Raw genomic sequence first — 16,357 nt, 5'->3', positions numbered from 1 at the left:
TTATATATGTGGGTATTTTGCCTACATGTGTCTGTGGGCCATGTGCTTTTCAGGGGTCAGAAGAAGTAAAATCCCTTGGAACTAGGATTACAGATGCTTGTGAGCCGAAATGGGCTTGCTGGCAGTTGACCTCCATGTCTCTAGAAGAGCAGCCAGTGCTCTTACTTGCTGAGCCATCTCTAGAACGACTTTTTGAATGTGCACATGGTTGTAAAGCCCTTAAAGGGGGGTGACGTGTGATCTTTGTGCTTAACATGATTGTTGCATCATCCGGGGCAATTTTACATTTTAATATTTGTTTTATGTGTATGAGTGTTTTGCCTGCGTGCATATATGCACACCAAATATCTGCCTGGTACCTTCGGAGGCCAGAAGAAGAAGGCATTGGATTGCTTGGAAGTGGAGCTCCAGGTGGTTGTGAACTATCATGTGGATACTGGGAATGGAACTCAAGTTTTTTGGAAGAGCTGCAAGTGCGCTTTACCCCTGGGCTTCCTAGGGGATGTTTAACTGGCTACTTCGATTAGACAGATATATTTATGTATTCAGTACAATTATAGCCTTCACCCCCTATTTTTAATGAGTCCCCTGGCCTCAGATCTCAGTTTCGCATCTTTCCTGACATTTGACAGTGACTTCTCAAGCATCAAGGGTTCCGTTACACATTGGTACTGGGTCCCAGTAGATTGGTTTCTGTGTGAAGAAAACTGCATAGGAAAGGCCTATATGGATGCATTCACTATAGGAGGCAGAAACTCTGACTCGGGCTCCTCGAGTGATGCTGTGTGCTGATGTCAGAACCTCTTCTGCTGGTTTCAGCCACAAAACTGAAACAGGACTTACATACGGTGGTATAATGGTTCCCTTTCAAAACCTCATGAATATAGATTGCATTATAGCAGGAGGATTACTTTGTGTGTCTTGATGGAGCTGTTCATTGCTGTATGTGAACTCTAGTAGGAAGGGTGTCAGGATGGAGTTGCAAACAGCCCTGGCTATCCATTTATCAGTTGTTAAATGGTGTTTGTTGACACTCAGCTGCTAGTTGACAGTTCTCATGGTGTCCTTAGATGGATTCAGTGTCCGCAGTGTCAGCTGCGTAAGATCTTCACCCATGCACTGTAGGTGCCTGTGCAGTGGTAGATCTGAGCATGACCTGTGAATTCTGCTCTTATACCAACACGTCTTTGTTTTTTTTTTTTTTTGTTGTTGTTGTTTTGTTTTGCTTGTTTGTTTTTGTTTTTGAGATCGGTTCTCTATATATCCTGGCTGTCCTGGAACTCACCTTGTAGGCCAGGCTGACTTCAAACTCATAGAGATCCATCTGCCTCTGCCTTCCAAGTGTTATACTGACATATAATTAGTTTCAGTTTTGCCTACACACATGTCTCTGTAACATGAATATACTTGGTGCCTATGGAGGCCAGAAGAATGTATAGGATCCCCTGGACCTGAGGTTAGACAGTTGTATACCACTATGTGCGTTTTGGGAATTGAACCTAGGATGTTGGGAGTTGAACCTAGGTTCTTTACAAGAGCAGCCAGTGCTCTTAACCACGAAACCATCTTTCCAGCCCCTAATTAGTTTCTTGAATAAAACATGAAAAGAAAAATCGTGGGCCTGTAGAGATGGCTGAGTGGTTAAGAGCACTGTCTGTTCTTCCAAATGGACCCAGGTTCAATTCCCAGCACCCACATGGCAGCTCACAACTGTCTGTAATGCCAGTTCCAAAAGAACTGACACCTTCACACTGATGCACATAAAATGAAAATTATTTTTAAAAAGAGAGAAATCCTAAATAATACACCCTAATAACCCCACTCTGTCCCCCCCCACCCCCAGTCAACTGAACACCTCTATAGATCTCTATTGGACCAAACTGGGTCATAGGTTCAGAGCCTCTGTGAACAAAAATGCATTTTTATTTCTCATCACCATGGGGTAAGGGGGCTCCTTTGTTCAGCCTTATGTGGCTATCTGTCTGTCTGTAACAGGCCCTCTTGTCTGGCCTGAACTCAGAGATAGCTCATGCCTGTCTGCCTCGCCAGTGCTGGGATTAAAGGCATGTGCTACCACGTCCAGGTATGAATTTGTAAGAAAAACACTCGAGCAGACTTTTTCAAATGATACTGGACAAAAGATTAACTAAGTGAAAGTACCAGGAGAGATTTCACTGGGATCTTACTCAGTTAACCACCTATTTAAAAAAATTATTGTATACAGACACATTAGAAAGTGTGTTTAGAAGTGTAATTTAAATGAACATTTCTAGGCTGGAGAGATGGTTCAGTGGTTAGAAGGCTGCTCTTCCAGGTTTAGCTCCAGCAGCTAAGGCAGCTCACAGACACCCATGACTCCTTGCCTGAGAAGATCCAACATTGTTACATTGATTCAGTTCTCACCCATACATATCCTTCCGACATTGTGAGTCTACAGTCTGTCTTATTCCTAAGAAGATACAAAAGGGGATGGCTTTCTGAGTATCTCTTCTCCTGAGATGGATGTGTGCTTCTTCTCACTAGTTTCTCTGTGTTCCACGGACTCCTGCTTCCGTATCCTCCCTGTTTAGTTAATGGAATTTACAGACTGCACATAGATGTCAGGATGGTACCAGTTGATGTTGAACCCAGGCCTTATCTACTGTGCCACTGAACCACCACATCCCTGGTGCCTAAGAATGTTATATACCTTGTCCACTTGAGTAGAATATTTATAGGATGGGATTCTGTGGAAATGAATACCCTACCAGTCTAGGGAAAAGTACTCTCGTGAGTTTTCAAAACTGCCCTGTTGCTGTATACATCAGTTCTGCCACCAAAAACCAGTTGAGTTTTGAATTAGTAATTTGAATTTAGTGTAGTTTTCACTCCATTCTGTTCTCTGATAAGACAATTCCTTTTTTATTGTGGTTCTTCTGTTTCCTTTCCACTTTCCCGTGTTGTGAGCAATTGGTTTAATGTAGCAGTTGGTAAGAGGTTGAATTCCAGAGTGTTTTGCGGGAAGACTCCAAACCATCTGTGTGTCCACCATGACTGTCAGTCAGTCCACTGTCTCCTTGTGGACTTGGTCAGGGAGATGTGAGCATTATGTGCGGAGAGCCTTGTTTTCAGTGGCCTTTTGCATAATAAAGAGTATTATCTACTGTAATACTTAGTTATAGAACACAGGTTTGTAAAACTTCCCTGAAAGTCATTTCTAGATTTTAAGCAGCAGTAGAGCTGAAGACATAGCTCTCTTATACTCTGACCCTCAGTCCTGAGTTTTACATGTAGCACGGTACTGACTGACTGACTGAGGAAATCCCATGATGACATTTGTTAGTGGCAAACTTCTTGAAGCTCCTAGGAATTAGTGGCCACTTGGCAGGCTCACTTGTAGCTGTACCAGATCCTGTCAGCAAAGGTCACACCCAGCACTCTATGAAGCTAGAGGGCTGTGTCTGTGATGCGTGTTTGTGAGCCCTGTTCTAGTTTGTATTTATAATAAATGACACCTGTCTTTAAAGATTGTTAGTCAGGTTCATTGCCATTTTTATTTGGATTTTTCTGTAGTTTGCCAGGGAAAAATGAAATGGAGATAGGTGATGACATGACTCAGCAGAAAGCTAAATGGAGGTGAAAAGGTGAACCAGGAAGTTTTCCCAAAGGCAGGAGCCTACATGCCCTGTGACCACACTTGACTTGCTTCAAAATAAGCTTTTTCAACCTGTGTTGGACAATTTACAGAAAAGAGTAGGTGGCGTTTTCTTGCATGTCATGGGAAAATACTGGCTGCCCCTAGGAACCTTAGCTTGCAGCTTAAGGGCCCTCATTGTTTACTTGAAAAGGAGTTGGAAAATTTTAGTATAAATGTTTCATAAGACAAACACTGTAAAATATGTGGCTTTTAAAAAAATAAGCAATGTGTATATTGTATGTAATCAAATGTTCTTATTGTTTTCAGTATATTTTTGGCGATTTCAGCCCTGATGAATTCAATCAGTTTTTTGTGACTCCCCGCTCTTCAGTTGAGGTAAGCAAAATTGTTGTCATGTACATATTTCATTTTATTCTTTAAATTTTTAATTAATTAATTACAATTTATTCATTTTGTATCCTGGCTGTAGCCCCCTCCTTCTACTCTAACCTACCCTCCCTCTTTTCCCCCTGTGCCCCATCCTCAGTCCACTGATAGGAGAGGACCTCCTCCCCTTCTATCTGACTCTAGTCTATCAGGTCTCATCAGGGCTGGCTGCATCATTTTTCTCTGGCTGGTAAGGCTGTACCCCCAGGGGGAGGTGATCAAAGAGCTGGCCACTGAGTTTATGTCAGAGACAGCCTCTGCCCCCTTATTTGGGAACCCATTTGGAAACTGAGCAGCCTATGGGCTTCCTCTGAGCAGGGGGTTCTAGGTCCTCTTCACTTTCATTTTAATCAAGAATCCTAATTTGTAGATGAGTAAAGACTATACTGGGAGTGCGCTTTACCACACTTTTTGGCTCTTGTATTTATTTGCTTAGACTTTGAAGAAGAAGGTATAGTTGCACACACAGCTGAACTTGTATTGCTTCCTTCTTCCTGCTGGCCTTTCTCAGAGGTGCTGACTCTGGGTGGGCGGCACAGTCTGTCCCCGGAAGTATTGGGTGCCTTAAGTCATCCCTTTGCAGGTTACTCTAAGCTGATGCTGTATTCTCCGTGTTTGTGCATATTTGTTTTTGTTATTGTTATCATTTTTAAAGATTTGTTTTATGTGTATGAGTATTTTGCCTGTTACGTCTGTGCACCCCTTGCATGTCCATGGAGGTCAGAAGAGAGCATCAAATGCTGTGGTGCCTGAGTTATAGATGGTTATGAACCATGTTGTGAGTGCCCTCTGCAAGAACAGTAAGTGCTGAGCCAACCAGTTTTCTGATTTTTAATTGTTCCGTACAGTCCATCACACTGTAATTTATTTACTGTGCTATATTAGTGTGTGTGTGTTTAAAGATTTATTTATTTTTATTATATATACCATGTTCTGCCAGCATGTACACCTACCAGAAGAGGGCACTAGATCTCATGGTAGATGGTTGTGAGCCACATTGTGGTTGCTGGGAACTGAACTAGGACCTTTGGAAGAACAGCCAGTGCTCTTAACGTCTGAGCCATCTCTCCAGCCCGTGTATTTATTTTTGAGTGTTTAGGGGCTCTTTGGCTGGCTTAGTGGGTACCTGAGGAAGTATGTGGTGGTATCTCACTTCTATGGCCCTCTATTTTATAGATCCCATACATACACACACTTTTATTGAGTCAGAGTTTCACTGTGGCTTGGAAATTGTTAAGTAGACCAGGTTGGCCTTGAACTCACAGAGATCAACTTGTGTCTGCCTCCCTGTTCTGGGATTAAAGGCATGAGCCAGTACACACACTTTCATGTAGAATGCTGTACATGGTTCTGCCTATGGCTGTGGTGTAGCTTAGGATCTGGCTCTATTCTCTATATGCTGTGGGGATATTAAACATGCAGTGAAGCGCTTTCTTCTCTATCTGAGGTCAGGAGCTGAGGGCAGAAGGGGAGAGTGTTAGGGGTAAGCATTACAGCTGAGAGCTTTTGTGCCCATCTTAGGTCCTTGCTTATAGACTTGCTCCAGTAAGGTCAGTAGGGCACCAGGGAGAAGCAAACAGGTGAGTTCTCTGTATGATCTTAAATATTTGTTATTGTTGGTTTTTTGAGACAGGATTTCTCTGTGTAGCCTTGCTTGTCCTGGACTGGCTGTGTAGACCAGACTGGCTTTGAACTCACAGAGATTCACCTGCCTCTGCCTCCGGAAAGCTGGGATTACAGGTGTGTGCCACTGCACTGCACCCACGTGTGATCTTCATGTATTTGTAAGGATTGCTGATACTGCCAGGACTGGGCTCTAGTTTACAAGCAGTGGCTTGAAAATGGATCTCTGGTGGAGAACAGTAAGGTAATTTAATTGGTGTGTTTGAGCCCCAATTATAATCTTTTTACTGGTGCTTGGAAAATGATAATTCATTCCAAAGCTACTCAGTCAGATCTTAGTATTGGAAGCAACACACACATCAAGCTTTGCTGAAGAGATCACTCCTAGCAACATAACTCAGACTGTAGGTACAGGTGCAAATTTCTGATTTTGTTGTTGTCTTTTTTTTTTTTTTTTATGGTATTTTTTGGGGAAGGTGGTGGCCACAGATAAGGGTCTTAGTTGTCATTTAAGGGTTTGTTTTGAAACAGGGTCTCACTATGTACCTCTAAGTGTCCTGGTTGGCCTTGAACTCACGGAGATCCACCTGACTCTGCCTTCCAAGTGCTGAGATTAAAGTCATGCACCACTACACCTGGCCTTTAGGTTAATTTTTAATTACATGTGTATGTCTGCATGTGGTTTGTGTACTTGTGTGTACAGTGCCCACCGATGTAGTAGGTGTCAGGTCCCCTGGAGCTCGAGTTATAGGCTGTTGTGAACTGACTGATAGTGCGTCCCCTGCAAGACACCCTTAGTTGGTGTATTGGTGCTGGCGTTCAGATTATAGAGGCCTGCCTTTTAAGGCCTTTTGACTGAGTGGAGAGAAAGCTGGAAACATTACCCTGGACAGGGCCCAGACTTACACAGTTCACAGTGTAAGCTGATCCTGTTTGTGTTCAGCACACCTAGATTCTCGACTTTTTACATCTGTGTGGGGAGTTATAGTTTTGCTTTGATGTATAAGAGAAAAAAATTTGCTTCCTAGCCTAGGCTGGCCTGAAACTACTGTGTGTTTCAAATTGGGTTGGAGCTTGCTGTGATCCTCTTGCCTTAGCCTCTTGGCTGCTGGGATTCCAGGTGTAGACACTAAGTGCAGTAGTTTTTGTATTGTCACCAGCTGTATAATTGGGAACTTTGATCCATGTGGATAGTTCTCCTATTGTGCTTACTACATCGGCCAAGGGAAGGTCTTAATCAGGCCTCAGTTTAATTGGGTGAAAGGTGCCGCACGCCTGTAGAGCAAAAGTAATTAAGTTTTTGCCATGCTGGAGCACATCCTGGCTACAGTCATTCCACAGTTGTGATAGAAATGTATTACTATGTGCATATATAGTTTATTTTTAAAATCTCACTCTATAGTGAAAGCTGCCCTCAAATTCATAACAATCCTCCTGCCTCCCCAGAGTTTTTGCCTTTTGGATTCAGACGGTTTCTCAGTGTTGACAGTGATTTTTGTGTGAATGGATTGATTTATTATGTCTTTTTATGCTTCCAGACTATATAGATTTCTATCTGTCTACAGGGACCTCCCTGGTGCCATTGACAGAGCAGACATTCTGTGTAATTACCTTTCTTTTGTGACTAGAGACAGGCCTTTGCTGAGAAGCTTCCTTGATTTTGCTGCATCATACTTCTTCTGTGTGCTGTGAATAATGGCACGTGGAAGGGTTTGCCTGTGCGTCAAGGTGCTAAGTACTGGGCTGCCTCTTGGCACCAGGTCCCTCCTGAATGGTTGGGCTCTGTTCCAGTTACTGTGCTTGTCCTTGCTGTTTGTCATTACCATCCAGGGAGAGAACCAAACACTTTCCTTTGGGGGAAGTAAACTCGCCTCATTGTAAGTGCTGTATTAGCCAGCTAGAGTTCATTGGAAACATGAGCCTAGGAGGCCACAGTCATGGTGGACAGTGATTGGCATGAGCACCAACTAGAGGCTTCTGAAGCTGGCATGCTCAAGTCTCTACAGACTGTTGCACTTGTTCTGGGCTTCAGTGACCAGATAGAAACGCTGCAGCAAGGTGGTGTTTGGGGTTTTGTTGTGTCAGTCAGTTTACTCCCCAGGCAGACCCAAATCCTAAATATGGAATTGGCAGGAAGAACTGTTTGAGAGGTTCATAAAACTGTCTTGGTTTTTACAAAGTAGCCAGAGCGAAGATGTTTTCTTCCTTCCTTCCAAACAAGAAAGGGGACTTCAAACTATTAATTGATTTACATGGGACACTGTAAGACAGCCACAGTTCCCAGCCCTTTCTTCCTTGTGAGCTTTTTGTGCCCACATCCCCCTCTGCACTACTTTTCTACCTGTGCTGCCACAGGAGATGTACAGCGTGGGGACTGGGCTTACCACCGACTGGCATCCTAGGGAAGGAAGGTGGGCAGGCAGGCCGGATACGTGGGAAGGGTTTTGCTGTAGCCTGTGCACGTGTCATCAGGAGTGCGTTTTCAGTTTTCTAGCCTCATTTTCAATGTATTTAGCAGTGGTAAAATAAATAAATAAATAATTGAAAGTATTACTATACTGTTTGATTCAGATTTTACCAGATCTTTGTATCCTTTTGGGAAAGTGGTGTCATGAGAAGTTACTTCTGTGGAGCTTAAAGGAAGTGTTGAGTTAATACAGTGGCTTTTGTTGAGCTTTAATAATCTGTTGACTTAAGATTTGTTTTCTGGTTTCTTGTGCAGCTCCCTCCATACAGTGGGACTCTGTGTGGCATACAGGCTGAAGATGAACTGCCAGATGGTAAGCTGGGTCACGTGTGGCTGGGTGGGCATGAAACCTGCAAACGTGTCCTCCGTGGGTTCTTTTGTTGTTGTTCACTTAAGATTTTATTCATTTGTTCATTTGGGGTAGGCTGTGAAGTGTGAGTATATTGGACTGTGCTTTGTGTGTGCAGGTCAGAGATCTTTTCCGTGGGTTCTGGGGATTCAATAGAGATCATCAGGCTCGTGCAGCAAGTGCCTGTACTTGCTGAGCTGTCTCTGAGCTGTCTCCTGTGCATATCCTTGCAGCCTATCTTCTCCAGCCCAGCAGGCTTAAATCTGTGAGCTTAGCTCAGCGTCCCTAGAAGCTGGGGAGCCTCAGGCCTGCAGTACCAGGCCAGCTTGAGTCACCATTTCCGGAGAGCTTGAAGCTGCTTCTGTGAACTGCAGCTCACTTAATTACCAAGTCACTCTGACGGACATGTGCTTTTAAGTTTGTGCTGTGCCCCAGAACACTTGAGCATGCTAAGTTTTGGTAAGGAGCAAGGTGCTCCGTTTGCTGCCTCTGCCACCCTTCCTCTTGTGAATGTGTCACTTCGCATGGCTGCACTCAAGTCTCCTGGGTTCAGGGCTGGCTGTGAGCCTGCTTGTTGTCAGCCAAGGGCCTTGCGGAGCTGTTGTAGCAGTTGGTGTTTGTGTCCTGTCTGTCCCAGATGAGTGGCCGGTTAGGTCCCTTTTCACCTCCTGTTCGCTCCTGTCCTGTCTCCAGCGCTGCCCTGGTGATGGCTCCGGGTAGTGCTCACCAGGGTGCAGCAGGGTTGGCGGCTGATGAGTGTTGAGCACATCTTGGCAGTGCGCTCATCGCAGGCCCAAACTTGATCGTTTCTAGTTAGGGTTGTTTAAGATTCTTGGCTTCCAAGAAAAAGAGCTGTTTGTTTAGAGCCAGGGATTAGAGCCCGTGTTTACTTAGTGTGTCAGACCTGTGATACGGTGTGAATTATAATTCAGGCTCATGTACATACTTGAAAAGACTAAGCAAGCCTTATCTACCATAACATCTCAAGAAGTGAGTAAGAGAAATGTTAGCAATTCTGCAGTTGGCTGTGATAGGAGATCTAAAGAGAAAGGCAGGTTTAGTACAATTTAGTACAGGCTCAGTACAATTAGCAAAATGAACAGAACTCTAGAAGCAAGCTGCTCTTTAATCTGCTGGTGTCCAGTTCCATGTATCTGGGTCCCTGGGGCATCTCTGTTTCCACTTTGCATGTAGTGCCCACCAATGTTTGAACTTGGGATGGTCTGTTCTTTCCCCTGTGTGCTACTTCTTTCTTCCTGCTTGTCAGTGGCCTTGGTGTAAGCAGGAGACAAGTCTGCTCATTGCTACTTGGCTCCTCTCCATTCTCTGTTGCTCTCTTTATAAAGTCTGGCTTTAGTTTTGCTGGAAATGCTTCCAGAGTCTTACTGCTTGCTTGTCACATGTTGTCACTTAAAGGCTCCTTTTCTCTAAAGTCTGCTTAGTTTTCTTTTGTTCTTTTTCCATAAAGCAGTGGGTCGCATCCTGTGGGTTGTGACTATTTGGGGGTTGAACGACTATCACAGGGGTCTCATCTGATAGTCTGCACATCACATGTTTACATTATGATTTATAATAGTAGCAAAATTACAGTTATAAAGTAGCAACAAAATAATTTTAAAGCTGAGATAACTGTAACATGAGGAACTGTGTTGAAGGGTTTTACAGCATTAGGAAGGTTGAGAACCACTGCCTTCCATACTATTATAATGAATCTGCCTCCTTTAAGACTGCTCAGCAGTACATGGCAGGGACCACATTCATTTCTGAATGCCTGTCATTGCCTGGTGTCTTTTTAGACCCGTCAGTCTGTGTGTGAATGAGTAAGTGCTTCCTTCTTCTCTGCCTCCCAGCATAGACAGTTACAGGAGGCGACCTCTGGGCTGAACTTTAAAGCAGTGTCCTTGCTGTCCATCCAGTTAACTGTTGAATTTCTGCTCTTCGCATGGCTTCCGTGGGAATTGAGCACAATGCTGGGATTAAAGGGTGTCACCACACACCATTGGAACAGTATTTTCATAAGATGTTCACAGTCTTGCACTAGCCAGTCGGCTTCCCACTGAGCCACATCCGCAGTTCCTCTTGTCTTTCTTTTGCACCGTTGATCACTTGGTCTCCCCAGTAAATGTGAACTCCTCAGGAGGAACCTTGCCGTCCCTGCTTGGGAAATCTCTTGCACGCCATGGACGTGTGTGTACTTGATGGAACTCACTTTGAGAAATGTTGCCTTATGCATTGTTGGGTCAGTCAGAGTCACGTTAGTAGGCCTCTTTTTTTCTTTACCTGAAGGGTAAGTCTCAGTCTAACCTTTATGCTGTCAGTGTGTGTACCCTTGTGAGAATAAGAGGAACTGTCGTGAAATCTCACATTGGGTAGATTTTGAAGTGTTCCTCTGGATAGCAGATTATACCCTAGACACTGTTGAGCTTGGTGTGAAGGCACTTGCTTCTGTGGTTAAGCAGTCTGGTGTAAGCGTCACAGTGATTCTGAATATGACTTGACAGTACAGTCTCAAAGTGGAGTCTCCAAGCACAGGCACGTCAGTGCGTGGCTGGTAGCTCCAAGCATCATGGATTAGATGGTACCTGGCAGCAGCATGGAATAATGGACGCTAGACCCTGGTATAATAGAAGCCATTGCTCTTTGGTAATCCATTTCAGACTGAGGAAACAAAAGAACAGCTCAGTGGCCAGCTGCAGACAGATGCAAACCTGCTGAAGTCTTATAGTCACCATTTGGGGCGGGACTGCCTTTCGTTCCACCCCAGCCATAGACATCCTTCTCCCGTCTCTGTTAGCATGTCATTGGCTTGCCCCTGAACCTGCATTTTCCCCTTTCCCATGCCCTCCAGGATAAAACATATTGAGAACGTAATTTTGGGGCTATAATTCTGTCCTTGAAATGCAGGACTTAAAAACTATTGCTACCTTGTACCACACTTGAAGGCATGTTTCCTTTAATTAATTTCAGATGCATGGCCATTTCACCAAATTCGAAACAACAGTGGTCTTCCATGTTGTTGAAGGACACAGTTGGTTGATTCTAGTAACCTGCTTTCAGAGATGTAGACTAAGATACACTATCGGCCTTGACGTGTACAGGAGGTGCAGGCTGAGGTTAACTGGAAAGAGCACGTATTGGAGCTCACGGTAGGAGCTTTACAAGGCCAAAGCCCGGGACAGGTGCGGTGTTGCTTGCCTGTGATACTTGGGCCTTTAGCAGGCTGCACAGTGAACCCTGCCTCAGTACCCCAGGTTCAGTCCTAATTTTGTTTTTGTAGGCTTGGAAAGTGGTTTCACCACTTCTGGGGTCAATCAAGTCTGAATTGAGTTACTAACTAGCTGCAGTTAGGGCAAGGGCCACATCTAGACCTCAGGTGTTCAGTGGAGGAATCCAAGACAGCGAGAGAAGGGTACTGGGAGGGACCCCTCACATGTAACTTTAAACACAGACTGCCTAGGGGCTTGTGGTTCTGCAGCTTCTAGCAGAAGCTCATGTAACAATGTCTCGGGTTGTGCCATCAGAACCTACTTTTTTTTTTTTTTTTTTTTTTTTCAGCTCAGGCATAAAGCAAGCATGAGAATTGCAGGGGGTGACAGGGTCTCACTGTAGTCCAGCCTGGGACTTGACTTCTCATACCTCAGCTCTGTGTGCTGGGATGCTAGGTGTGAGCCTGCATGTTTTTTGTTTTTGTTTGTTTTTTAAAATAAGGCCCGGCAAGCATGCTGTCTACACTGAATTGTATTTTTGAGGAATATTTTTAAGCAATGAGATGCTGTTTGTTTGTTTGTATAGTGAGGATGCCATGGAATGGAGGGTGACCTTGACCACTTCATCCTGGGATTACATGCCCCAATAATTTTTTAATTACAAATTTAATTTTTACCCTCCTTTTTTTGTTTGTTTGTTTATTTGTTTGTTTTGAAGGTCTTAGTTACCCAGATAACCAAAGGTAAGGACAAGCTTTTATTTTTTATAACTCCAATTTATTCTTGTTTTATAGATATCATTTTCAATAGATTTAGGCACAAAGCTTGTCATGGCTAGGTTAGAAAAGAATATAAGGTGTATCTCTCAAAGAGGACGAAAGGTTTGGGTACTGTGTAGCTTGCACCCTGTGCTCAGAACGGATAGTGTGCACTGACCGATCGTTTCTTCTCAGCAGGACAAGAACATCAGAGGATTGAGTTCGGTGTTGATGAAGTCATCAAACCAAGTGATGGTTTGCCAAGAACCCCTAGCTACAGTATTTCAAGTACCTTGAACCCTCAGGCACCTGAGTTTATTCTTGGTTGTACAACTTCCAAAAAGACCCCTGATGGCATAGAAAAAGATGAGACCTACAGCTCCATTGACCAGTATCCTGCCTCGGCCTTGGCTCTGGAAAACAGCTCTAATGTGGAAGCAGAAGCCTTAGAGAACGATGGTGGCGCTGGTGGTCTTGGTCAAAGGGAGCGTAAAAAGAAGAAGAAGCGGCCCCCTGGATACTACAGTTACCTGAAAGATGGTGGTGATGAGAGTGTTTCCCCAGCTGCCCTGGTCAACGGCCATGCCAGTTCAGTGGTCGCAAACAGCGAGGGTATGGAGGACACAGAGTTCATGGTGGATATGCTTCCTTCAGTCATGCCCAGGACTTGTGACAGCCCTCAGAATTCCATGGACTTCATCAGTGACCCTGTCCCTGACAGTCCTTTCCCCAGAACACTAGGTGGTGATGCCAGGACTGCAGGGCTGCCTGAGGGCTGCCATGCCACTGACTTTGAGCAATCCTGCCTCCCTGCAGACACCCTGCTAAGGACAGCTGTGACACAGCCATATGTTGGCACCGATACTACTGAGAATCTCGCAGTTACTAATGGAAAAATACTTGAATCCTTGGGCGAGGACACTGCTGCCAATGGGGTAGAGTTGCACACTGAGGAGAGCGCAGACTTGGACCCTGCAAAGCCTGAGAGCCAGTCACCTCCTGCCGAAAGTGCGCTCTCTGCGTCTGGCGCCATTCCTGTTAGTCAGCCTGCAAAGTCATGGGCTAGCCTCTTTCATGATTCTAAGCCCTCTTCCTCCTCGCCCATGGCATATGTGGAAACTAAGTGTTCCCCCCCAGTCCCATCTCCCCTGGCCTCTGAAAAGCAGGTGGAAGTCAAAGAAGGGCTTGTTCCAGTTTCAGAGGATCCCGTAGCCATAAAGATTGCAGGTACAGTTAAACAGACAGGTTGACTGGAGGTGGGAGCAGGCCTCAGGACTGCATACTGTATAGTCTCTTGGTACCCACAGTGGTGGTAGCTGAACTGTGTGGTAACAGGAGGTAAAGGGCACGTATGCATTAACATAATCCAGAAGTAAACCAGGATGCATAGGAAGACAGATGGAGAGAGTGCTAGCGTCTATGGAAGTGGGAAAACCCCACGTTCATTGTGAGTTGGTTCTTACTGACAAACTGTTTCTTGGAACTATATGGTTGGAATGTATGGCATATGTGCCCTGTGCTGTAGCTAGGGTATGCTTTGAGTTGCAGTGATCCTCCTCAGTTCATACTCACTTGTACTCTTTTCCTGTAGCAATACAGAAAAAGACATTGTAATACTGTAACCCTTCGCCCTTCCCTTAGTAACTTTGTGTTGAATGATGGATTTCATTCAGAATTGTAGCAGCATGGTAGGAAGTCAGAGACAGGAGCTGGTTGCTTAGGTGTAGAAGCAGGTCTTGAGGTCCCCAGTTCCTGAGACTTCTGCCATGTGCCCTTGGAGTGCTCAGAGTCCCAGCAGATGTTAAAGGCATATCCTTTTGATGGCTGGTGGTGACAACAGGTCATGGCTTTTAAACATCACATTGCAAACCTGGACCTGTAATTCCAGTTCTCAGGAGGCTAAGGCAGGAGGAGTGGCAGTTTGAGGCCAGCTTGGCTTCAGTAGCAAGACCTTGTCTCCAAAAGCCACCAGAACAAAGATGAGAGCATTTTATTCTGTCTGTGTGGGAAACAATTCTGAGTGTTAGTGTTTGAAGTCCCTTCAGATGAGAAAATTAACAGGATTTTTTCCTTGTTTTTTAAATTTTAATTTTTTTATATTAATTACAGTTTACAGTATCCCAGCTGTAGCTCTCTCACTAGTTCCCTCCCAATCTCACCCTCCCTCTCTCCCTTATCTCCTCCCATGCCCTTCTCCAAGTCTACTAATAGGGTAGGTCCTCCTCCCCTTCCATCTGACCCTATCAGGTCTCATCAGGACTAGCTGCATAGTCTTCTTTTGTGGCCTGGCAAGGCTGCGCCCCTCTCAGGGGGAGGTGTTCAAAGAGCCAGCCACTGAGTTCATGACAGAGACAGTCCCTGTTCCCCTTACTAGGAAACCCACTTGGAGACTGAGCTGCCATGGGCTACATCTTTGCAGGGGTTCTAGGTTATCTCCATGCATGATCTTGGAGTATCAGTTTCAGACCCTTATACCCAGATTTTTTTGGTTCTGTTGCTCTCCTTGTGGAACTCCTGTCCCCTCCAGGTCTTTCTTTCTCCCCCTTCTTTCCTAAGATTCCCGCACTCTGCCCAAAGTTTGGTTATGAGCCTCAGCATCTGCTTTGATGCACTGCTGGGTAGAGTAGGATTTTTTATTTGTATTGCTTTTGGGCTTCGTATGTATGCTTTGTTTTTGGTATAAACAAAAATTTGTTTGACTTGTCACATAGCCCAGGCTGTCTTCTACCTCCAGGGTGCTGGATCACAATGTATGCCACTGTTTTCCACTGGGATAATTTATTTAATATGTTTTAAGGTTTATGTGTATGGGTGTTTTGTCTTCATGTATGTCTGAGCAACACTTGTATGTCTGTTCCAGCAGATGCCAAAAGAGCATATCAAATCCCCTAGAACTAGGTTTACAGTCTGTTGTATGTTGTAAACCTTAGGTGGGTGCTGGAAGTCAAACACTGGTCTTCTGGAATAGCAGCTGTTGCTGTTAACCACCGAGGATGGTAGTTTTAAAGTAAAGTGATTTTATTCTCTGGAGTCCCCCCTCATACTTTTTTCTTTTAATTTTAATTAAAAACTTTAAATTTTATTTTATGTGTGTTTTGCCTGCATGTGCGCCATGCGTGGGTGCTGGGAATTGAACCCACATCGTCTACAAGAGCAACAAGTGCACTTAACCTCCTAGCCATCTCTCTAGCCCATTTTTTGTTTCTTTACAGAGAGTTTCACTTTGTAGTCCAGGCTTTTCACAAATTCTAAAGTCCTGCTGCCATTCTCCCAAGTGCTGGGATGGGATCTACATGCACACCTCTGTGTCCTGATTTCTTTACTGTATATTAGATATAGTTCTTCTAGAATGTGTTTATTGAAGGACTGAGATAAGGCTTTAGTATTTAACAACACTTGACATGCAGGCATATGGATCTGAGTTTGAATCTCCAGCATACATGTAAAAAGGACAGATAAGGCTTATGTACCTGTAACTCCATCATTACAGTAGATTCAGAGACAAGGAAATTCTGGGAGCTTTTTGGCAAGCAACCTGACCTAGCAGGCGAATCTCTATGACTTCTAGGCCAAGCCAGGGCAAATCGTAACAGGTAAAGAAGTACCAGTTATAACCAGATAGGTCTGAGGGGAGGAGAAACATTCATGCTTCTGTTTATTCTTCATGTCACTCTTAAGTACACATAGGCCTTTCTTGGTACAGAGCAGGAGCAGTGGGTATGGAGGCTTTGATCTTTTTCCTTTTTCTTTTTTTCCTTTCTTTTTTGTTTTTTTTCAAGACAGGGTTTCTCTGTGTAGCCTTGGCTGTCCTCGAACTCACTCTGTAGACCAGGATGGCCTCGAACTCACAGAGAGCTACATTCCTCTGCCTCCTGAGTACTGGGACTACCC

General features: G+C 44.5%; 1 protein-coding gene across 2 annotated transcripts in view; it reads left to right on the top strand.

Moving 5' to 3' along the window:
- Usp10 (ubiquitin specific peptidase 10) overlaps window positions 1-16,357 on the top strand; it is a 52,414-nt gene that overhangs the window by 17,693 nt on the left and 18,364 nt on the right. The window contains exons 2-4 of one of the 2 annotated variants that reach the window (XM_021654467.2): window positions 3,944-4,012; window positions 8,409-8,466; window positions 12,665-13,693. In XM_021654467.2, the coding sequence (XP_021510142.1) occupies window positions 3,944-4,012; window positions 8,409-8,466; window positions 12,665-13,693 (1,156 nt within the window). Of the gene's footprint in view, window positions 1-3,943; window positions 4,013-8,408; window positions 8,467-12,661; window positions 13,694-16,357 lie in introns of both variants that reach the window. The other variant, XM_021654466.2, reaches the window with a different exon arrangement.

Source organism: Meriones unguiculatus, chromosome 10 (genome assembly GCF_030254825.1).
Source record: "Meriones unguiculatus strain TT.TT164.6M chromosome 10, Bangor_MerUng_6.1, whole genome shotgun sequence".
Lineage (NCBI taxonomy): Eukaryota > Metazoa > Chordata > Mammalia > Rodentia > Muridae > Meriones > Meriones unguiculatus.
Note: the sequence above shows the minus strand (reverse complement) of the source record. Positions and strands in the feature narration are given on the sequence as shown.